The 23,993-nt window shown below is 37.6% G+C and overlaps 1 protein-coding gene across 8 annotated transcripts in view; it reads right to left on the bottom strand.

Annotated features, from left to right (window-relative positions):
* The window catches only part of UTRN (utrophin), a 392,954-nt gene that overhangs the window by 100,833 nt on the left and 268,128 nt on the right, over positions 1-23,993 (bottom strand). For all 8 annotated transcript variants that reach the window (XM_030021907.2, XM_030021906.2, XM_041125129.1 and 5 more), the window contains one exon: positions 1,194-1,323. In XM_030021907.2, the coding sequence (XP_029877767.1) occupies positions 1,194-1,323 (130 nt within the window). The remainder of the gene's footprint in view (positions 1-1,193; positions 1,324-23,993) is intronic.

Genomic DNA, 23,993 nt, shown 5'->3' with positions numbered 1-23,993 from the left:
TTATTTTTCAACTGCAAGGTTGCTTGTGATTTAGACTGACTAAAACATTAGGGATGCAATATATCAAATAAGTTTGAGAGTAAAGACAAACAGAATGTTTTCAGTAGTCAGGAGTTCAAAAAGGAAGCAGTAAAATACATCACAGCAGCTAAGGTACCAGAACTAATCACAGGGAAAAATGGTTCACTGGCTTTAATCACCAGCTATTTAAACTTTCTCACAAAATTGAATTAGGGAATATGAAACCACATAAAAATTTGCACAGAAATAACACAAAGTATGGATGCAGGAAAGATTAGTTGTTTCCACTGAACAAACTGAAAACGTTTGCTATGGACATGTATAGGAAGATGTATGGGAAGAAAAAAAACTAACTCCCAATACAAGCACCTATACTGTAATTCTGTAAATTGTACAGAACAGTAAATTATTCACATCTTACAGCAACTGCTATTTCTGTAAAAGCTGATTGCTACCTTCTCCAAGGACAATTCTTATGTAATTAAAAGTAAGATTTTTATAATGTTCTACCTTATATTGGAAACATAATTCTAGGACTTAATTACACAGATAGTTAGTAATTTTTATTATTTGGGGGGGGGGGGGGGGGGGATTATTACCTCCTTGTTGGTCTCCGATATAGACGAATACCTCAACAAATACTACGCAAATATCATTTCTAAGATAGCTGTGGTTTATTCCTTAGTAATAATTCAACTAACATTCAAATCTTTAAGATTCTGTAAGGACTGCCTTCCTAAAGCTGATTCCTTTTACTTCTAATGAGATAAAGTACCAAATACATTTGTTTCTATTTGTGGAGTAAAACTTTGCAATAACAACATATCTACATTTGAACATGCATCCTTGAACTACTATTCTGACATTAAGGTGCATATGTTATTGTGTTAAGAAAAAAAAAAAAAAAAAGAACAGAACTGATGACTTCAGTGTTCTGAATCAAAAATTAGAAAAGGAAATAGAGATTCTTCTACTTCTTCCATTAAAATGTGAGTACTTGCAACACAGAGTGTTAATACTTCGAGGCTAAATCATTGAAATAAAAGCAATCAAGATGTGGTTTGGAAAATTCTGAAGTCTAACCAAGTAATTGGGATATAAAACATGTACTAGAGACATGCAAGCCCTTTTTCTTTCTTTTTGACCATTCCTGGAAGACAGTATTTTCTGACCTGTTTTTGAATGCAAGCTCCTTCTTGGCTCCTCAGGCCCCTCAATTGGTTGGTCAGCAAGGAAAACTCGTGCCTGGTCCACAGCATTGAGAATGGTTTGCTCTTTATCCTTCAGTTCACGCCTCAGTGCCTTTTGGGAAGGGAAAGAAGAATGCCATTTGTAACTTCATCTTGTGAACAACAGATACTATACCATTTTCACTGTTTTCACCTCTCTGACCAGACCCGTCTAGTGCGTGAGTAAGAGCCAACATGTCATTCAGACTGCAAGATAAAATGTAAATTTTACAAAACAGAAATTGCAAGAAATTAATTAAAGCTAGAAGGGTACTCTTTATGAATTGACTTGGAAGAATTGAACACAAGAGAGATGATGATGGTAGGTTTTAAAAACATTCACCTAACAAACAGAAACTGCTACAATCAACTTCTTAAAAAGTAAAATTAAAGGGTTTATTGCTGTTAACAGAACTGCTAATATACAGTAGATTACTACAACAGACAACTTTTTCTTTTTTGGGAAATGGAATAACAGAAAATTGCACGTACTGAAACATCAGAAGATAATTTCACAACTGCTAAAAAGAATTGCAAAAGTACTTTACATTCCTTAGAAAATGCTGCCTCTTATTTGTGTCTCCTATTTATTAATATTTTTAAAACTTAGAAGATATGTAACCAGACCTTTTATGATGAGAATACATTCTGAAAAAACATTCTTCAAATTAGCCAAAAATATTGAGCCTTATTATGCAGGAACAATTGAGCCTTATAGACAGGAAAAAGAAGAAAAAAAATAAATCTTTCTTTAAGATGTTTTCATGCTAATGGAAATGAATTTCAGGATATTTTGTTCTCCAGCAATTATGACTTTTTTAAAGGGTAAGTGTAACCACCATTTAAAAAAAAAAAAAAAAAGCATTCATAAGTAGTCAGCTGTAACATTTCTTATAAAGCATTTTCTTCCATTCAATTTTTTAGCTATAAATCTGTCCCACCTTGAAGGAAACTGCTTTGCATGTTTTATTTGTATTACTTTCTACCAACAGAAACACAAAAGATGATGCTTTAAATATCATTAAAATGCTACGCTTAATTTTTCCAACATATTTTTTAGCTCCAATTACAAAATCAACATTTATTTTGCTGACACAAGCTGCTCAGCCCCCCTTCCAGCTCAAGAAAAGCAGTTAGTCAGTGTTCACAAAATTACATAACAAAACAAGTGCTTTCCACTACAGAAAATAGTGAAAAACAGTTACCATGAAAGTCTCACAAATGCTACCTTACCCTTCTCATCAGTAAGTCTCTTGGTACCACAAACACAAAAAACACCTACCTCTTGACTTTAGCTTAGAAGAAGACAGGATGTCATTTTTCCCTCCTTCTACCCCACTTTATTCCCTTATCCTCCTCATCTTCCCAAATTCTTCCACGCCTTCTCACTTTACTTCTGCTCCAAATTAAATAAAACCTCAAAACCCAACAAAAACTACTTACTGAAAATATGCTAACCTCCATTACATTTAGGAACTTGCATTATAGTCCTATCTTCAGTAACCATTGTCTTTATATAAAAAACTCCTCAGAACAGTGTTCTTTCTACATGCTTTTGTATAGCAATAATAACAATACGAATAAGCCCTATTCTTTGTAGACTTCAGTATATATACTACGTTTAACAAGAAACAAAAATTGTAATTTAAAAACCAAGCCCTACTTTGTAAAAAAAAAAAAATAATTTATTTATTTTTTTTTTTACAGAAACTGAAGTACTGTGAAAGCAACATTCCTGAAGAATCCCTTCAACTCAGCACAGTATGTATCAACATTTTAATTTCACGTAACACACATTAGAATGAGAGTCTTCTCAGTGCAGGAATTTGTTCCAGGAAAGAAGGAAGACAGGAAGCTATTATCATTACTGTGCAATTAAGACTCAAAAATTACCCATTTAAAAAGCTTTTTGTTAGTAGAACCTGTGCGGATGCACCTTTAAAATACAATCTTAACTTTTAATTTCAAAGATTTTGTCAGAAACTGGGGGGGGGGGGGGGGGGGGGGGCGGTGATTACTTTACTTCAGCATGAAGTAGGAAATCTTTCTAGAATTACTCTTTTTTCCTCCATGCAATTTCGCAAATATTTCCAAAGCATACAAGAAAAAGGAGGCTATGACAGATTTTGAGCCTACTAAGAAATTTCAGCAGTTAGAAAAAATCTAGAGATGGATCTCTTGTGCTGTGTCTCTCCTATTTACCTTCACATATTGTGTTCATAATTTTCTCCTGATCACCCTCAATAAAACTCCAATCAAGTTTGACCTAAGATATCTTGGATTTAATCTCTGCCCCCCTCCACTATCCCTGCCACTGAGGCTGTTCAAACCGAAGTTGACAACAAAAAGATTTTAAGACTTTGGCCCATATAGCTCATCAACTCCAAGTCATCGATAACATTCCTTATTAATATATCTTGACAAAGAAATCTTTTAGCATGAAAGAAACCTTGCACATGAAATAATAATATTGAAAGAATTTGGTAGTAGAGTATCTTGAGCACACCACAGACTTCTTACGTTATGGTTTATACAATTTTTTCTTATGCCACAGATGCAAAAATAATTTTTGGAACAGCCACTCAAACTTGGGTAACTTTATTCCTTGTTTCTTAGCAATACTATATCTCCCTGTCTCTTTCTGCCAGTAAACAAGAACAGCAATGAGAGTACACGATGCAAGAATAACCAAATATATCAATAATACCCTCTTGTCCTTCCAGGCAAACCTCTCTGCAACAGAACAAAAAAGAAACCCACTTATAAATCTAATCTTGAGCTCAAATATCATCTGTCTTGGGTGGACTGAAGAAAGATTTCATTGGAAAAATCACACCTACAAGAACACTACAGAGTAAAAATAAGTCATAAAAAGCCCAGCAAGGAACATAAAAGCTGCAATACTGAATTTGATTATTATATTAAAGACTTTTATATAGTAAGAAGTGCAATCATGTATTTTGGTATTTTATTCAGTTTTGCAAAAGATACCTCCCCAATGGCTACTCTGAATGGATGCACCTCTTTCAGTAGAGAATTATACTACTGTGTCACTTCGTACCCCCTTGTTTGTCATTAAGGACTAAAATAATTAAAGCATTTGTACAGCTTTGAGCATAGCACAAGTTTTGGTAGAGGGAGAATTCTTTCCCTGTAGCTAGGTATACTTTTCAGGGAGAAAATTAGGAGAAAATTAATACTAGAGTTTTGGTATAGATTAAAAAAAATAAGTGAAGGTATGGCAAAAGACTTAAGGGAGTCACCGAAACTGTCCACTAACAAGATAAACACATGGATGCAAGTATTTTTTGAGTCCTGTTGGGTATGCAGATATGAACACAAAATGAAAATGTGAACACTGAGCACACAGATAGCACAATTATTTCTTCCCACGTGATGCTCCTTTATATTTATAAAAGTACAATGACATTTTAAAGCTATATTGGTCATACAAAAAGGGGCTGTATGCAACTTTGGCAGTAATTCATGCCACCATATTTCATACTACAATTCTAAACTGTACAATTACTGTTTACTTTAGGTAATGGTTTAAAATGCAAGCTTTGCTTCCCTCAGGAATCTGACAGGTGACAGACTACCAAATCCAATGTCTACACTTCCAACAGTTTTATTGCATTTGCAAATTCATTCTTATTTCCTGCATAAACCAGGACATTGATTTTTAAAGATTCCTGGAGAAACCAACACTAATTTTAGACATTCTTGATTCTTATAAAAGATGGGGGGAAAAAGAAAACCTGGAAACCTAAAATCTGGTGTGCTGATGCAGTGTCAACATAAACAGTTTTCAGAGCTGACCTCAAATAATACTAGCCAAGAGTAATTAAAAAAAAATCCTCCTTTGAGACCTGAAAGAATTCTTGCAGTGGTAGATGGACAGGGGCTCACCAAAGTACACTCTTGAAATGTTTTATGCAGCATCACACAAAGCAACAACTACAAACAGCATCACAGCATTCATTTTGCAGGTATGAGGGACATCCTTCAAGTTACTTGACTACAGCAGAGTAACCCAGGACCCCACTAACACAATCCTCCTCTTGGGAAGAGAATAAAGAAGTGTTAGCTCCCTAATTTACAACCATTAGCCAATGATTTACTCTCCATTTTGACTTGTTCCTCTTTCAGTAACTGTGAAACATATGTTTTTCCCATTATAACTTTGGAAATTATATACCTTTTATTCTGTTATACCAAGATAATCTAACCTGTTTGCCGTCTCTTCATTAGAGATGCTTATGATTTCTAATATAAAAACTAACTCTTCTTACAAGCTACTATTTTTAAACTTACTGTCTGAATTTATAGACAATGAATTTGCCTAAACCAAGGCCTTCCAAAATTTCTTTTGGGAATGCTTTGTAGCTGAAGCCTTTTCCACTCTTGAAAACTTAGCTAGAAAAACTTTTGCTATTCATGAATTTTTACACTGTTTAGTGTGTCCTGTAAGAACCTATTTCCTTCAATTGCATCTTAAAATTATTTTTCGAGCATAGTAAGCGGGCTTCCAAAATTATGCACTGTTTTTACAGCCTCTTTGTTCCTCTTTTGAATTGTACAGGCTTGTACAGAATAATTCGAGGAACAGATCGGCTTAATAGTTCCAACAGATGAAGGCAACACTAATTTCAAAGAAAACACATGGGATGTTTCTTAAAAACAGAACATATTTAAATCAGGTCTCATTATGCACTCTTTCAAGGAAGTAAAGACGCACGTTATTGTAACTCATATCAGTTTATCACATTGTAGCTTTATGTGCCAATCAGCAGCTCCTGTAGCATTTAATTACTTAGTCATCTTTATTCTGCACCCGGTGCTTGAAAAACTCCTGTTACTTTCATACACTAAAATGAAATGGAAAAAAAATCATCTGTGGCATATAATACGATGGGGAGAATAAGTAGGATGATTGAGAAAACTTGAAGAATGGGGAAACAAATTGTTTATAAAGATCACTGAGTTCAAGGTTGTGACCGAGTCTCTGCCAGCTGTCTGCATCATTAAAGAATCAACTAGAAAGAAAATAAGCATAGCATGTTTAAAAGCTGCTCCTTCACGACAGACACTATTTAATACAACACGTATACATAAAATTTCAAAAGTAAGTATATTGGTCTCTGGACATATCTCTATGTGAAAGTCAGTTTTATAATGTATCTACCCCAGCTGATATAGAATACATTCAAATAAAGAGCAATATTTAATTTGAGATGGTGCATCTCACCATGCATTACCTTTTATTACATCATACTTAATCTATGTGGCAAGAGAAATAATGAAGGAGAAAAATGGTGCCTAATATACAACCATTACTACCTGGAGATACATAAAGACACATGCAGCACATGGGACTTCAAAGATGAGACCCAATCCCACATGTTCTGATAATCAGTGATAGTGACAAACAACAGAATAAGGAAAGGAAGGCAAAAATCAGAGTGGAAAAGAAAAGAGGAAGCTGTTTGTCTCCACAATAGGTATATATGGAGGTTTTCAGATTCTTTTTTTTTTTTTAAATAGAAGAATCTAAACAGAAGTTTTGAAGGTTTATCCCACATCACTTGCAAGAGACTTCTCAAAAAGGACCAAAGAGAAGTGAGTGGCAAAGGCTGCATTTTTCTAAATTGTCTCTCAGCTTACCGTTTACCATTTATTGTTGTAGTGTCAATACAGTGTCCAAATAGGTTGGCAGCTACTATGGTTCAACATGAGAGCAGACCTGGAAGTCACATCCATAGCAAATTCCTTTTTTGCCTGCATGCGCAGGAAAACTAAACTGACAGGAATATAAGAGCATAGATGTGGGCAAAAGAGAGCATTAGACTATGCATACCGGTGACCTTTACCAGAGGCCAATAAACATTAGCTTACTTAAGGCTTTCCCTTTGATTTATCAAAAAAGATGCTTCAGGCCAGAAATAGGGGTATTTCTTCACTGAGACTATTTGTCCCTTGATAATTTCCCTTCTCTCTCTCTGGTCTACGGATGAGTGCATGTGCTCATGACTATTCACCGAAAATATCACCCACCTCTGTATATGCATTAATAGATATGCATTACATGAAATACGCATCTATAATTCTCGAAGTGCTTCACAGTAGTACAGCCAAAGAGAGGATGGAAAGTATGCTTTACCGTCTACTGTTCAGACTTACAGACATTAAATATGAGGCTGTTACTAAGGTTTTAAAAACTAACAAACTGACAAACTGCATCTATGTATTTATGTGGCGATGCCTTAATTAAGAAAGGGTAACTGACTTCTTTCTGAACTCGTTAAAGTAGTGCAAAAATGGTAAGGCTATTTTATTCATTTTCTTCTAACAGCATTTTAAAATCAGAAAAAGACGTTTTGAAGCCTGGTTGGAAAGTTTTCACTTACAATAACCTTGCAGAGACTTTGAAAGGACTCCTTTGTGCACTAGAAAAGAATCCAATACTACATTGTAATACCAGAGGTAAGCTTAATTTTCATACAGATTGTATCAAAAAAGACATTAAAAAGCTATTCTTGAATTAAAGGGTACAAGGCTACACTTCTTCAAAATTAAAATAAAAATTGTTTTTCACACAGTTAATGATTTGCCAAGAACGAACCTCTCTAGTCTTTTCTGAAGGAAGAATTGCTGCAAGTCGTGCATTCCCTGGAGATGCTACAGGATCTAAATCCAACTAGGGATGAAGCAAGACACTGCTTAATTGAGCAAAAGTTACAAAAAATGAGGCACAATGATGGTCATTTATATGTCTTCCAGCACCAATAATCTTATGTAACTGGATTTTGTATGTCCTAGCCCACTGAAATGAGACTTTGTTATTTGTGTTTCTAGGTCAATGATAACCAAGCCTTGGTTGCCCTGAGAAGTTTGGAGGGCTTGACAAAGCGTAGTCTTAAGAGTTGGAAAGTGTGGAATGTTTGCAGTTAATTTTTTTTTTTTTTAAAATATGATTTAGAACTTACTATATTGGGGAAAAAAAAAAACCACTGTGCATCTCTGAGCTGTTGCAAAAGACATTATCTTCAAAACAGTTTTTCTAAAAATATACAATTATTGTTCTTTACAAAAAAGTAATCTGGAAAGATAGATATCTGAGTGTGTTAACACAAATTCCCCACTGAATGAACTACTGAAATCCTCAGAATTACAGCCGTTCTGGATTTCCCCAAAAAGGTTAATGGAACCCTATTGTGATGGGTTTACTACACACTTAGCACATACCCACTGAACTTGCTCTGATGGGTCTTTTCCCCTTCTTCAGGAAAGCCATTTTTTTGAATATTCAACTCTCACTTTGCATTTCACTGTACCAAGAGAGGGATATCCTTTTTATGGCTAAGCTTTCTCTCTTATCAATGACAATATTGACCAGGACTGTTAAAGAGACAGCAATCTGTTTTGCTTTTATGTGCTCTAGTTTCTCATTGGAAAAAAATAAATAAATAGAAGTATCATATAAACAAAACAGAACAAAGCCTGCTAGAATACAACACTTCTTTTGCCATTCAGACAGTTACTAAGATAACTGAGCATATTTTGGTCTAAAGCCATTGTAATATGACAGCTAAAAAAGGGCATGATAATCACTAAATTTGATGGCTTGAATAAAACTACACAAAAGAATTAGATTAAAACAGGCTTGTTTTACATTGCTATGCACAGGAAAAAAAATATTTTTAACAGTGCTTTTAGAAAAAAATACCTGTTTAACATACCCGATCAGAATTTAATATAAGAATTCATACAGGTTGCACCCCCAGAGACAGCAAAAATGCCTGAGTCAGTGCAGAGTCTGACAGAGACAGAGGGGGAACCTCTTGAAGCTTTCCACTCTTTGAGTGATGGAAAAAAGTATTTACTTTTACACAACAGCAGTAATCATCCTGCTAGCAGTGGAACCAATTTTCAAATGCCAAACTGCTTGTAAATAGATATTCAGTTTTACATCAAAGGACTACAGTGTGCTTTTGGTGAAGGAAAATTAATCCCACAAACCTTTACTATGGAAACATGACAACTACCCTGTATCAACAACCTTGAAAGACTAGACTTTTTTTTTTTTTTTAACCTACTCTGAGGAAATTCATGACTAGGTTTGCAGGGCGCAAAAAGAAATGAACACGCAACTTCTGGTTTGGATTTTCCTGGATAAGAAGATTACACAGTTCATACTAAAAGGATTAACCACCAAGTTGTGATGTTAACACACATGCTTGTGTTTAACAATTACAGATGATCAAACCCTCCATTTGAGATCAGATCCAAATAACAGCACTTCAAAAATGAAATACCCTTGAACACTAGGTCAAGGTTCAAAACAAACTGGAGAATAAAATGCCATCTCCATATCATCTGTGCAGTCCACAGAAAAATTTTGGAGTTTTTTTTTTGTAAGACGCATGTACATACAGCTGTAAAATAGTTCACTGTGTTCCAATGAATTACAAAACAGTAATATGCTCAATGAAACCACTTGAGTCCTACAGTTGCCATTCTGCAGACACATTTGAGGCTGGACAGGCAGCAAGTGCTCTGCATCACTGATAAAAGATCAGGTTATGTAGTACTGATGTGCTCCTTACTTCAACAAAGGCATGTCTAAGCACCAATCCATAGATAAGGGAAACTGAACAGCAATTTGAAACTTCCCATTTTATTCTTGACTCCATTACTGGTTTTAGAAATACTACTGATGAGATATACTCCCATAAGAACCCAACTTAAAAATGAACAGTTTAACAAATAATGCATTCCAGTCATTTCTTTCAGGCATTCAGGTATTGCTTTGTCATTGACTAACATCAGCAGACTAGAAAGATGACAGGTTGTGATGTAGCAATCACTTCACAATTACTTTGTAGTTCATATATTTTTACAGTTAGCTCAAAGGACAGAACCAGATCTAAAGCAAAATCAATTTATGCCACCTCTCCTGTCTCAATCACTTGAGTAGGACATAGACTCCACTTTAATAAAGGCATCTCCTTTACAAGTGACTAGGTGGCAAAAGTCATTTAAAAATCTGACATAAGATACAAAGGCTCTAAAAAGCTCTACCTTCTAATAACTATTAGACTTTTAACATTAGTGTGTGATCTAGAAACTCTAGACAACACTTAAAAAAATCCCCAAAACGTAAAGCCAATCAAATGGAAACAGTATATGCAGGAAACCCCAATAGTCTCCTCGTTCCTCCATCTTCAAAGCAGCTGCTTCTTTTTAGGAAAATTTGTGGGCTTCCATTGCTACCACAATATTTTTTTATTATAAAAATACAAAAGTAGCAACCTTGTACTATCTGTGAACTGCACTGAATATTTTGTAATCAAAATCTTCTTTTAAAGAAAAAAAGGTTCACCAACCATGATGCTTTAGATATGTATGCCAAAAGAAATGATGAGAGCCCTTCTGCCATTTTATGTGAAATACGTGGAAAACATCTATCGTGCTGTTGGTGCAAAGGACTTGTTTTATGTTGAATACTGGCAGCTTATACAAACTGAAGGCATCTTCTTATATAGAAGAAAACAAAAGTGGTTTGATAGTATCTGTGGAATTAGCATGAAAATGAATAGTCAGTAGTTTTTAGGGCAATTCTCCATCCTCCAAGTATATGGAATTAGAATAAACTCCACTATCTACGCAACTCTGGGAAAAACACATCATGGATTTTCATGAATAACCCAGCTTCAAGTTCTTGAAGACACAGTCTCTGAGGATTCTGTAATCCAACAGAAGTATCATGGGCATTCATGTACATCTCCAATCAACAGAAGGTGGGAAGAGAAGTAGCCCTCTCTACTTGCTCCATCTTCTTTTGCCTGCCTCTCCCAACCCTTGCTGCTCGTTCCTGTCAGAAACAAGACAACAGCTTATATGAAACTTAGGGACAAACCAGAACCTTTAGTCTAACATATACAAGAACTGGTGTCCAGACAAGGGGGACTGACACTAAGAAATCAGCAAAGATGCAATGCCATTTTAAATTGTCTGCTAAAAAAAACCCCCAAACAATCCCACAGGAAAACATCACTTTACAATGCCAAATAAAGCATTGCAGTGAGTCTATTTCAAAGGCATTTAAAGAGATTATACTCTCTAAAAATCACCCTTCAAGACAAGGCAATACATCATCAAAATAAGGATCCTTCCATTTCAGATGAAACTGTTTCGTAGAGCTATCTACAGAACAGAAGTTACATTTCTTCCTCAGTCTTCATCAAAGTTTTACCTCCTTTGAAGAAGCAAAGGAAATTTGTGTCCTCAGTGCTAAGTCTAATTAGCTTCAAACTGTGAAACTGTGCAATGCAGTACATAGCATATAACAGTATAGCTTTGGACAAGTTTTACAACTCAGTTACATAAACCCCAACAAATGAGGTTATGTGGAAACACTGTCAGAGTGTCAAATTCGCATCTCTTCTTTATGGGTAGCAACTGGTATAACTTCTGCTTTTTATATCAGAAAATACTCACGGGAAAGGTGGGGGAGCCATAAAGAACAAAAAAAAGCATAATTTTTTTAATGCATCCTAAACACGCAGTGCCTCCAGCCTGACACAAGACCCACAAAACATCTGCTGCGTATTAAACGGCTTATTACCTAATTTAGCAAGAGCACTCAAATATCCTGTTAGCACTAGTAACCACATATATCTGCAGTGTCTTGCACTATTTCCCTGCACCATGCAATAGCAACCATCTACCTCTTCAACATAAGAGAGAGAAATTCCTCTTTCTTTGCTTGCCAGCAACAGACAGGCTTGGGTTTGTTTAGCCTGTATTATTACTGAGCACTGATGAAATGTCAGCATTAACAGGCCATAAGATTCTTGCTTCAAACTGAGATGATAATACCATTAACAAGTTGGGTGCTGCATTGTTGTTTTTAAGAGTAGTTAAACTCAGGTCACATTTTGGGTGATTAAAATTTCCTCTGCATTTCTTCAAACAAACATCAATGGGACAAGTCTAATACGTTTGGTCTCATAAGCTACTTCACTATTAAATGGTACCTACCATATTACTGCAGAGGTCTTGAGAAAGATCTTTAGTAATTGCAGTTCAAACTCCAGACACTCAAGAGCAACTTTACAGTATGCAGCACTACGAATACTCGTTCAAATATATGAAGAGAGGATGCACTTCATGAGCATGCCCATGTCTCACATATGAGAGGTTTCCTGTAGCATCAGCCTCCTTAGTGCAAGTGTACATCAGGCTCCTTGCTGATTAATTGCTATCATCAAAAAAAATGGGTTGTACTACATGACATCACCTATGAATTATAAATACTCAGAAAAGTGAGATCAGTGCAAAAAGTCTCAGAAGAACATCTCCTGTCTGAGAGCTGCATAAGGAAGGAATACTCCCCTCTGCAGAAGGAAGCACAGGCACCAGAGCCCAGCTGAATGCTAAAGCAGCAAAATGCTAGAGACCAGTTACAATGTGAGACTTCCTCTAGTGTTCCTGTTCTGGTTTTTGGGTTCGGTTGTCTATGTATGCACATATGCATACACAATGGAGGACTGCTACTGGAAATCCTTTCAGAAGCAGAAATCCTGTCAAAGCTCATTACTCCTCTTTCTTAGAAACAGTCACTTTGGTTTCTCTTCAGAAGCAAATGCTCTAGACAGACAACTGAATAATCACTAAACAGTCAACAATCTGTCCTCTACTGATGGATTCTCCCCATCCAGCAGAATACCAGCGACTCGGGGACAAGCAACAGAAGAGCAGCTACACTGGCTCAGAACAAAGGTCCTGTGTCAGCAGGACCAGCTGCAAAAGTCATGTCAATCAAATGATGCTCAAAGTAGGGGAAAAAAGGACTCAAAATTATCAGAGCTCAACCCAGAAAGTTTTCCCCTGTCATATTACAATTCCTTATTATTCTTGCACCATGATCTAATCTCATGGTTTGTGTTACATGCTTCCCTCTCCCTAATTCCCTAACCATTTCTCTCTTGGTTATTTTACATCACCAAGGTCTGCCTCTCCCCTCCCTTGTCTCTTTTTGCTCTCCACTTTTCTGCTATGGCTTCCTGTTTACAAAACTGACAGTGTCTAAACTGACAGTGTCTCTGTAAAGCTTACACCACATACCAGTTGGTTACTGTGATAGGTCAGATTATACTGGATCTCTGGTTTTGGTCACTTCTCCAGAATTTCCTGTCTCTGGATCATGTGCTAGTATTTCCAACATCTGCTCAGCAGGTAAAAATTACTGTAAAACCACCACTGCAAAAAAATAAGCAGTGTTCAAGAGGGGAAATACTCTACTCCAGACAATTCTCCAGGCGTATTTGGGAGAAACACGAGGAAGGAATACCTTAAGGGCAGCAAGACTGTTTCCCTCTGGTTAGTCACCTCCTTCAGCTGGTTCTAGTTGCCATCAGAAGTTACAGGAACATGAAAAAGTAGAAGTTGACACCTGTGCCATGTCTGTACAAGGCAATGGCATTAAAAAAAAGAAAAAGAGGCAAAGAAAAAAGCAAGCCCCAACTGTAATATGTCACATATTCTAAGGCACAGCAGCCACGCAGCAGGTATGACAACATAGTTGTGAGGGGGGGTTGCGGGGGGGAGGCGTGTTTGTTTTAAGTAGCAGAAGACTTTCCCTCATCATGAATCACACCGAAAACAAATAACAAACAGAACTTCAGCTGGGAGTTTTAGCCCCTTGTCAAACAGGGAACATCCAAACTTGTTACAACATGCAATAGTCTGTATCACTTTATTAGTTCCACTTCTGCCTCTGCAAACTCAACTTGTCCAACACAACAGCCTTGCTAGGTTTTTGCATTTTCAAATACGTGATCTAACAATGTCTCATAAAAACAACCGAAAACCCAGCTGGACCTGTAAATTAAACTAAGCAGATAAGCAAAAAAAATATGGCTGCTTTCAGTCAGTCCTACCAATAAGAAACTAGGATTAAAACATTGCTGGGCATTCAGTATACATACATTAATAAAAAACACTGGGTAAATCTGCTTGAAAATTGTCAATGTTTTGCAAAGTGTGTTAAATCATCCAATTACAAGGTTGTACCCTCCTACCGTTCAATTGAGTTTATCATCTGATTTTAACTTAATCTTGGTTTGGTTTTTTTTCCCAATAGAAAAAAATTGAAATTCAAATAATCCAGGGAAAGTTCTTTAAAATATCCATGGACACTAAATACAAATCTTTGCCTTATTTTTTGCCATCCTAAGTTCTTATAATAGCTGTTTGCATAAACCATATTCCTTGATTAAAAGTAATTCTATAAGAATGAGTAATTTTTAATTTGGAGGGAAAAAAAGGCCCTACTGAACCCTGTTGCAAATGTTGTCATTAACCATTTTTACCATTTTTTTGGAGAACTACGAAGTGGTTTTCCATTTATGAGAAAGAAGTCATTTAATACAACCAATACTAATTTGGGGTCACTCAGTGAAAGAGACTAGTACTTAAAGCATACTTCCATGAAGCAAGGCGTATTAAAGTTAACTCGGCTCCACAAACACTTTCCCCCAGAAGGCAGACACATCAGACAGACCACAAGGCTTATTACTTATGTTCACTCACTTCATTTCCTTTCTCTTCTTTGTTTCTTTTGTTTCTGTGGTATGAAAAGATTTTTTATTTTTTTTTTAAGCTCTTCAGGAATTAGAATATTTTACATGTAGTAAAACCACCATCTCTTAAACAGGATTTCTTTTTCTTTAGAAACTAAGAATTTGAAACCATAAACAATTTCTCATTAAGAAGCAAAAAAATGCATATAATCAAATTGTTATTTTTAGTCCTCAAAACTTAGAAACAAGCTGTATGCCACAGCAATGTTACCTAGTAAAGGTATGGAGAGAAATAGAAACAATAAGTAAAATGCTGAAGGTATAAACAATAACACTGAGAATCAATACAGGGAAAGTCTTAAAACCAAAGACTAGAATTGGGTTTAGTGACTGGATGCGATTAGAAGAAACAAAGAATATTCTGACATATCTATAACAATATTTCCCAGAAATGTAAATATCAACTTAAACCCATTAAAAAAAAGTGAAAAAGTGCAAATGCAGTGCAGCAAGACAACTATACACTGGTCCCTTACCCCAGAAACCATTAATGAAAAGTGTACACTGTAAATAAAGATTTTAAAAACAGTAAAGGAATTTCACTTATTTAGTTCATTTATATTGTATTTAGTAATGGGGTGCTCTAGCTTCAGTGCTTCTAACTCAGGAAAGAAGTCACTGCTTTCTTAGAAATCTCTTCACGTTCATCTACAAGTATAATCAAAATGCGGTATACATGTTTATTTGCTATATATATAGATTCTTAGACCACACACATCATCTCAGTACCCAAACGTTTTCCAGGATAGCATTAAGCAATGTGATTCACATCTGCCCTGTGTCTGTTCTTTTGTTTTCTCTCCAGCGAGAAAAGTACCTTTGTTTTTACATACCATGGGGATTTGTTTGTTTGTTTTGTATACTGTGCTGTGTTTACTACGGGCAACTCCTTCATGTAAGGTTACTCCACAACTTTAGAACCAGTGTTAAGATAAATAACTTCTTCCTCCTCTTCCAGTGCTGCTGCACGACCACCACGAAAAGCATAAGTAGGAAGACATGGGTGAAAAAAGGGTTTGAGTAACTGCAGCTAAGCAACTATACTCACCAGACTAAGAATCTCTTAACAGTCAAAAATGTCAGAAGACATTATCTGCAAGCTCAGACAGAAGAGTACCAGATCATCAGAAAATCATCCCAAATGAGGCTGACCTATTGAAAATTAGTAATTTCAACCAAGCATGACTGCCTTGTAGCTTCAGACTCCTCAGCACATTTCTCTCTGCCCGTACACATCACCTTCTCTCTGCTCAGCTCTGTCCACTGCATCAGAGCTCTGAGCCACCTCTGAGCGTAACAAATACAGCATGACAGAGAAAAATGCTGGTTGCTTGCACATCACTGGTGTTGGAGAAGCAGCTACATGGTCAGTTCCCATACTACCTGTGTGCAGACACCAAGCACCACTGCAGAATGAATTGATCTTTGCAGAATGCCAACAGAAAACTAAGTGTTGAGTATCAGAGATACAATTTTCAAGGAATCTTTCATTGGGCTCCTTTCTCCAGGAAAGGCTAGTACCATCATAGCACATCACTGCGCACCTCTACCAATGCTCACAGAAGAAAAGCTGTAGCAGAGTTTAGGCCTTTTCTTTAATAAGCAGTGTGGGTTGGGCTTGGATATTTATTATTGCAAATAGTAGTTCATCTTTTAGCTCAGTTTCTCAGTGTAGCCCTTTGACATGGAAGACTGGATATAAATTAGGTATGCACCACTCTACAAGCATCTTTTCAGCTAGCTTATATTTGTGTATGATCAGCACTGATCACTTTGTCACTACCAAAGTAATAGTTCCATTTAAAGCACACATAATATTAAGGATGCAAACCAAGTTAACCAGAAAGTCAAGGTGTTACGATAACTCTGCTACAGAGACACTGGCAGCCTGATCATAAGCTTGTGTACTCTTCCCCCCTCAACATCCTTCATACTTTGAATGACTAATGTCAGTCAAATGCAACGAATAGAAAGGTTTGTTCTGTATATCCTTTTTCTTCCTCATTATTCATAAAACAAGCCAAACAATGCATCCATAAGACAGAATGGGTGAAAAATCATTGTAGCTTTTCAATTTTGTAAACTCATATATTTACTGTCTACCTTGTAAGCATTAAAGACGTGCTTATTCTAAAACATTCCCTTCCGAGTTCAGGAAATGTAACAAAAATGTTATGCTATATCTATGAATGTGGCACTAAAATGAGGAATGATGAAGCACCAATGCCATAAAGGAAGCTTCTGAGTTAGGGAAGGAAAAAAAACCCAGTACTTGTCTGAACCTGGGCTCAAGTACCTTCAAGTGCCTCACTCCCAGCTTTCCACAACTGGGACTGTACCTAACTCAGACAGGGGAGCACTGGATTTCAAATTCTGTACAGGAGTCATCCTCCTCCTCATATTGAAAAAAAATGAGCTAAACATAGAATATCTAAACAGAACAAAGTAAGGCAGCGTGGAAGTGCCCAAGTTCATGTATGCTGCAAGAGCATTACAACTGCTATCAGCTAGATCTCTACATGGGCTAATTTCTCTTACTAAAAACCACATTTGTTACTAGCACAGGTATCTGTCCTGCACTGCTGGATAGATGTGCCCTGTCCGTTATGTATGAAAGGAAAAATGGAAATAGTTTGATCAGGAACTCGCAGAGAATGGAGCACTAATAAAAGACAGACTTTTTAAACACCCCGCAGCAAGGGAAAATACTTCTGCCAGTAAGATGCTGTTCCCTCTTCAGTCTGGATTCAGGCCCTCTCGACTTTTTAAAACCTCAGGAGCACGGAGCTTTACAGATTTGCCTTGCCACTGGAAGTCTGTCAGATTTTTACTGCTTCCTACGTCTTCCCTGGGGAAGAAGCCTGCCGCGTGGGGTTGTTGTGCATGTACCCAGCCGATGGCACTGCTGCTCTGTGGCTCTGGGAACAGCTACAGAAGCAAAGCAGAACGTGCAGACACTGATCATGCTTTACATGAAACTACTGTGTAAGGCTATGTACAGCTCCGTACAACTTCTAAAAGCAGCCCAAGGCCTCACGTGCCAAATCCAATGTTTACACCGTTCAACTCAATCCACAAGAGCAGCACCAGGAACAGAAGCAGTATTTGGATGTGGGCAAGTCCCTCACACACAGAGGAGGGCAAGGGCATGATGCCTGTTGGCCAAAGGTAAAGAAAAGTACTTGGATATCTGCCTAGGGGAGAAGCTACACTTGAAGTTTCTTAAGTGCAGGTTAAGCAGTGCTAACTAACAGACAGCTGTCAAACCTGAGACACACCAGGAATTCAACTATTGGAAAACATGCCAAAATACACAAAGAAATCGGTTATGTATTTTCCCATCTAGAATTTCACAGAAGAAAAAGCACAATATTTAACTAAACCAACCTGGACCCAAACACCAGATTAAGCTCACTTAGTAAGGAAATTATGAGCTTATCTATTATTCTGAGAGCAGAGGTCCATAATAAGGGATTTCATCGCTATATGCAACTATTCTTAGCTTTTTGTTTTTCTCCCTCTTCCCTCACTTTTTATTAATTCCAGACTTTGTTATTATTTGTAAATACAGCCTTATATTTACAAACAACAAATGCACAGTTTCAACACATTCCAGTTTGTGCCACTCTAGTAAGACTTTGGAAAAAAAAAATCCCACATGCTTTTGCAATTTTCCCTCTAGCTATCTACGTAGCACTCAGAGTATCCTTCTTTAGCTTTCTTTTTCTTCCAACAGCTCAAAGGAGCATCACCAGGCTTTACAATGTCAAAGAAAAAAAAACAAAATTAAAATAGTATTTTCTGTCAACTTCACAGGAGTAAATTAGCTCGAGGCACTTTTTGACAAGTAACCAAACAGTGTTTCTGTCAGCTTTTTTTTTTTTTTTTCTCAACCTTGAAGTCGTTAGCAGTTTGGAGCTAAATTCTCTGTCAAAAGCATAAGAGACTTAAATTTTAAAGTATTGAAATAGAACTCTCCAATGCTTATGATGAATATACATCTCCCTTCTCTGTGTATTTAATTAGAAAAATATGTAGATTTCTACATATGTTAAAAGTGCTGTTGAAAATAAATCAACAGATCAATAGCGCTTTATAGAAGAAAGCTAAGCACTGCCTGTTTTAATGACTCAAGGCTAGAAGCTTTCTAAATCCTCACAATTAAAAAGAAATATATATCATCCCAAGTTCTCATTCATTTTTATTCATACCGAAAAGCTGCCAGGATTACTAAGTACCTAGCTCTGGAAAAAGTCTAATAAACTTAGAAGATACTACTTCTCAGATACAATATTTAGGTTATAACTGTTCAACATTATTTTTTACTCCCAGTTTAGAGGGCTCTGAGTCACTACCACAGCAGGGGCAAAAAGGTTAATCAGAGTCTACTTTTTAGTCAGAGCCTGGGGACTCATTTCTATATCAGGCACTGAGGCCTCTGAAAGCGTCCACACCCAGCATGATGGTATACGATAACCACAGCGCTGATGTCAGCGTGAAGTATTGCACAGTGCCTTTCTGCTTCAAACCTCCAGATGGAAAATCATGCGCAGAGAACGTACAGGGCACAACTGTCAGACACCATCGATAATTATCTAAAAATGACAACCTTCCCCTCCCTTGCATTTTCTGATGGTAAAATATTTTCACACCAGTCTTCCCTCTTTTATTTCAGACCATCAATATGTTATGTTTTTAGCATTTTGTTCAGTTGGAGGGTTTCTTGCCTGACTTGAATCTGATCCCTTTAAAGTTGTGAACACTTACAAAAATTTCTAGCCCATCTCCTCTGAGGCAGGTTCATCACTCAAAAAGGAGATGGAACCACAAAAGAGAAAAATGTATAAATTGCTATTACTTAAAAAAAACAATCAAACAAACAAAACCAAACAACAACAAACCCCACCACCACCCACCAAACCCAAAACCAGACTTCATGTCAGGTTGATTCCAAGGTGAATGAATATAGACTGTATAAAACCTAGAGCAAGGAAAAAAAAAAAGACATTTTTTTAGAAGATGACCTGAAGTAATATTTAATGGAAAAATGATGTATTTTTTCCAGTAATTTCTTTAAAACTATCTCATTTACTATTCTCTCTTCAATTACTGCTAATTCTAAATTCTTCCTGAGCTGTTTCACTGACTTCATGAAAAATATACCATTAAAAGTAATGATTTGATTCAATCACTGAAGTCTCTGTTGGTACTGAAAATTTTAATTTACACCCAAGTGAATCACACATTTATAACTGTATGCATTTTTTAATGACTGTTTGTAAAATCATAAGCATAGTCCTTTCATTAATCAAGAGATGGTACTTTAGATTTTAGAAATACTTCAAGCATGTAAGTTGCAAACCAGCTGCTTCAAGGGAGAGGAAGTCTTCTGTGTTTTTTTGTTTTTTTTTTAATCCATTGTATTATCTAGATTAGGACTTTTTGACTAAAAAAACCCTTAGTAATATAGAAGGAATGTATGAAACTCATTCCAACTTCAAACAAAAGTGAAAATAACTATATCAGAACATTTATTTAATGATTTATGGCTTTAGTTTACTACTTTCTCTAAAGCTTATAAATACTCGTTCACAAAAACAAAACTGCCAATGAAATTGCTATGAAACTAACTGGGAAATATCATGGTTTTATTGTATTATACCATCAAACGTTAGCACAAATATTTTTTTTCTCTCCATTTGCACTTTCATTTAACAAGAAATGTCCAAAACATGAAAATCATAGTGCAAAATAAATAAATTACTAGCATCAGCAGCTACCAAGTTCTTTGAGAAGACCTTTAAAATGTTTTCTTACTATAGGCTACGCCTGTTCATTTAAGTAACAGCCCACATTGGCTAGAAGTTCAGCAAAACTATGCAGGTTCCTATATGCCCCTGAAATCTGTCCTGCAGAGAAACAGGGTATAGTAATAACCAAACAACAGCCACCTGTCATTAGCAGAATCACATGTCTGTCAGAGATGCCATACTATTACTATGAAAAACTAGAGTTAAAGGCTGATCTTCATTCACTGCAGAACCAGAAGAGGCTGCTCATGTCACAGAAGTTACTGTGTGTGTACTCTCTATTTGGCAGAAGGGGCCACGTAGCTTCACAGCCAGTTAATATACAGCACTTGCAATCACATTAGAAAACAGTTGCTTCACTACTAGCTCTGACGTAATGTTACATCAACATTAAACAAGACAGAAAGAAACTTCAAGAAATCTTTGGTTTTGTACAGGATGCTTTTAAAATGTCCTCATGCATTACAGGGGAGTAAATTATAAGATGACCAACCAAGCATGTAAAATAGCTTGTTAGTAATAAATGGGTGATTGCGAGGACAACACTGCACTCCTTCCAGAAAGCGGTGCCTAGAAAACCACCCCAAAACTAAAACACAAACCAAAAAACCTCAAACCCCACAAGCAAGTAACAGCCACCTTGCACAAGCAAATGCTTTCTGTCTAAATTACACCGTGCTCAACAGAATTCAGTAAACTGCTGCTTAAAACAAAGTGATCTCAGTAACTCTATGAGGAACAACTGCAGACATTGCAGGTCCATCAAGCACTGCACTATTGTATTGGGTCTGGCTGAGATGGAGTTAACACTCCCTTTGGCAGCAGAGTGCAGGCCACAGTTTGCTTTCACGTGGAGAGGTGTCCAATACACCTGGAATCGACTGCCTGCATTCTCCACCAAAAAGACTGTGGTGGGTTGACCCTGGCTGGACACCAGGTGCCCACCAAAGCCGTTCTATCACTCCCCCTCCCCAGCTGGACAGGGGAGAGAAAAATATAACAAAGAGCTTGTGGGTTGAGATAAGGACAAGGAGAGATCACTCACCAATTACTGTCACAGGCAAAACAGACTCAGCTTGGTGAAAATTAACTCGATTTATTACCAATCAACCAGAGCAGGGTAATGAGAAATAAAACCAAATCTCAGAACACCTTCCCTCCACCCCTCCCTTCTTCCCAGGCATTACTTCACTCCCGGATTCTCTACCAACCCCCCCCCCAGCGGTGCAGGGGGATGGGGAATGGGGGTTACGGTCAGTTCATCACATGTTGTTTTCTGCCGCTTCATCCTCCTCAGGGGCAGGACTCATGACACTCTTCCCCTGCTCCAGTGTGGGGTCCCTCCCACAGGAGACAGTCCTCCACAAACTTCTCCAACATGGGTCCTTCCCATGGGCTGCAGTTCTTCATGAACAGCTAAAGCATGGGTCCCTTCCACGGGCTGCAGTCCTTCAGGAGCACACTGCTCCAGCGTGGGACCCCCACGGGGTCACAAAACCTGCTCCGTGGGCTCCTCTCTCCACAGATCTGCAGGTCCTGCCAGGAGCCTGCTCCAGCGCAGGCTTCCCACGGGGTCACAGCCTCCTTCGGGAGCCCACCTGCTCCGGCGTGGGGTCCTCCACGGGCTGCAGGTGGAGATCTGCTCCACCATGGACCTCCATGGACTACAGGGGGACAGCCTGCCTCACCATGGTCTTCATCACAGGCTGCAGGGGAATCTCTGCTCCGGCACCTGGAGTATCTCCTCCCCTCCTTCTTCACTGACCTTGGGGTCTGCAGGGTTGTTTCTCTCACATGTTCTCACTCCTCTCTCCAGCTGCCGTTTTGCATCCCAGCAACTTTTTTCCTTCTTAAAAATGTTATCACAGAGGCATTACCACCATTGCTGATTGGCTCGGCCTTGGCCAGCGGCGGGTCCATCTTGGAGCCAGCTGGTATTGGCTCTGTCGGACACAGGGGAAGCTTCCAGCAGCTTCTTACAGAAGCCGCCCCTGTAACCCCCCCACTACCAAAACCTTGCCACACAAAGCCAATACAACTATATAGAGGAATTGTACCTTATTATTGATGCTCAGAGTACCCTGAGTCATCTGATGTGGACAACTACTGATAATACTTTAAGTGATGCTAGAAAAGGAATCACTCTACTGGCCTCACAAGAAGAGGATTCAGGTTCCAAATCTGATTAAAAGAAAAAACCTAATCTTCTTTTCACCATAACAACTAACTGGTCTGGATAAATCTGTAAGTAGTACATAAGGAACTGTAGCAGCTGAAAGTGTAAGAGTGGGAATCCTAAGCCCAGCATGACACCTTTCTGAAGCACAACACTGAACTTAATTTGCAGGAAACGTGTTGGCACAAACATAACTTCCAGCAGTTTTCCTAAAAAGAAAGCTCCAAATCTTTAAGCACCATTTTAGGTTTAGACCCCATTTGGCTGTTAAAGTTGAAAGACCAGAACTTCAGAAAACAAAGCTGCTTCCAGTAACATTCCCAGCAGTTTCCCAGCTGCTCGGACTAACCACTCTGGATGAGAGAAATTCACTGAAACCCAGGTCAGAAGATACAGATGTATGGTAACTTTCTAGGAACGCCTAATAGCTGAAGTTAAGAATTCTTCTAAACAAAAACCCCCCAAAACACCCCCTTGCCCATTAAACCAATACCTACCCTTTCATTTCTTCTATTCTAAAAAAGCAACAAAACAAAAATGACAAAACTAACAAAAATACGAGAAGGAGCAAAATCCCATTCCTCCCCTATTTTGAACATACATTTTGAAACCTAGCCTTTAATCTTAAGAATCTGCATGAAAACAGGAGTGGGCGGCTGCCATGGCAACACAATTTTTCCAATTTATTGCTGATGTTCCTAGGGTGGATTACTGGATGTAGTAACAAGGGATTGAGGATCCAATAGTTCAAGAGTTAACTGGAATAAATATTCTTCTCCCCTAAATAGTCTGCCTGCAGCAACAAGAAGCAGGATCTAGATGAAGATATCCTTAACAGAAAATAAAATGGATTCGCCCCCAGTCCATGCCTGCAAATGCAGACAAGGTTTCACAAGGATTTTAAAGCAACAGCAGAGTGTCCCTTACTGTATATTTAAGAATATGGAGCACATCATAAACTAATGCTCCCATTCAGTTTTCTCCAAAACCATGACGGAGCAGGAATTCTGCCCTTTCAGAACACACAACGAAAGAGGATAAAACTCTCTAGCACTTGCACAAAATTCATACAGAAAAGTGTCAGTTATGTAAAGAGGTTCTTAGAAGATTT

This window comes from Aquila chrysaetos, chromosome 8 (assembly GCF_900496995.4).
Source record: "Aquila chrysaetos chrysaetos chromosome 8, bAquChr1.4, whole genome shotgun sequence".
NCBI lineage: Eukaryota > Metazoa > Chordata > Aves > Accipitriformes > Accipitridae > Aquila > Aquila chrysaetos.
Note: the sequence above shows the minus strand (reverse complement) of the source record. Positions and strands in the feature narration are given on the sequence as shown.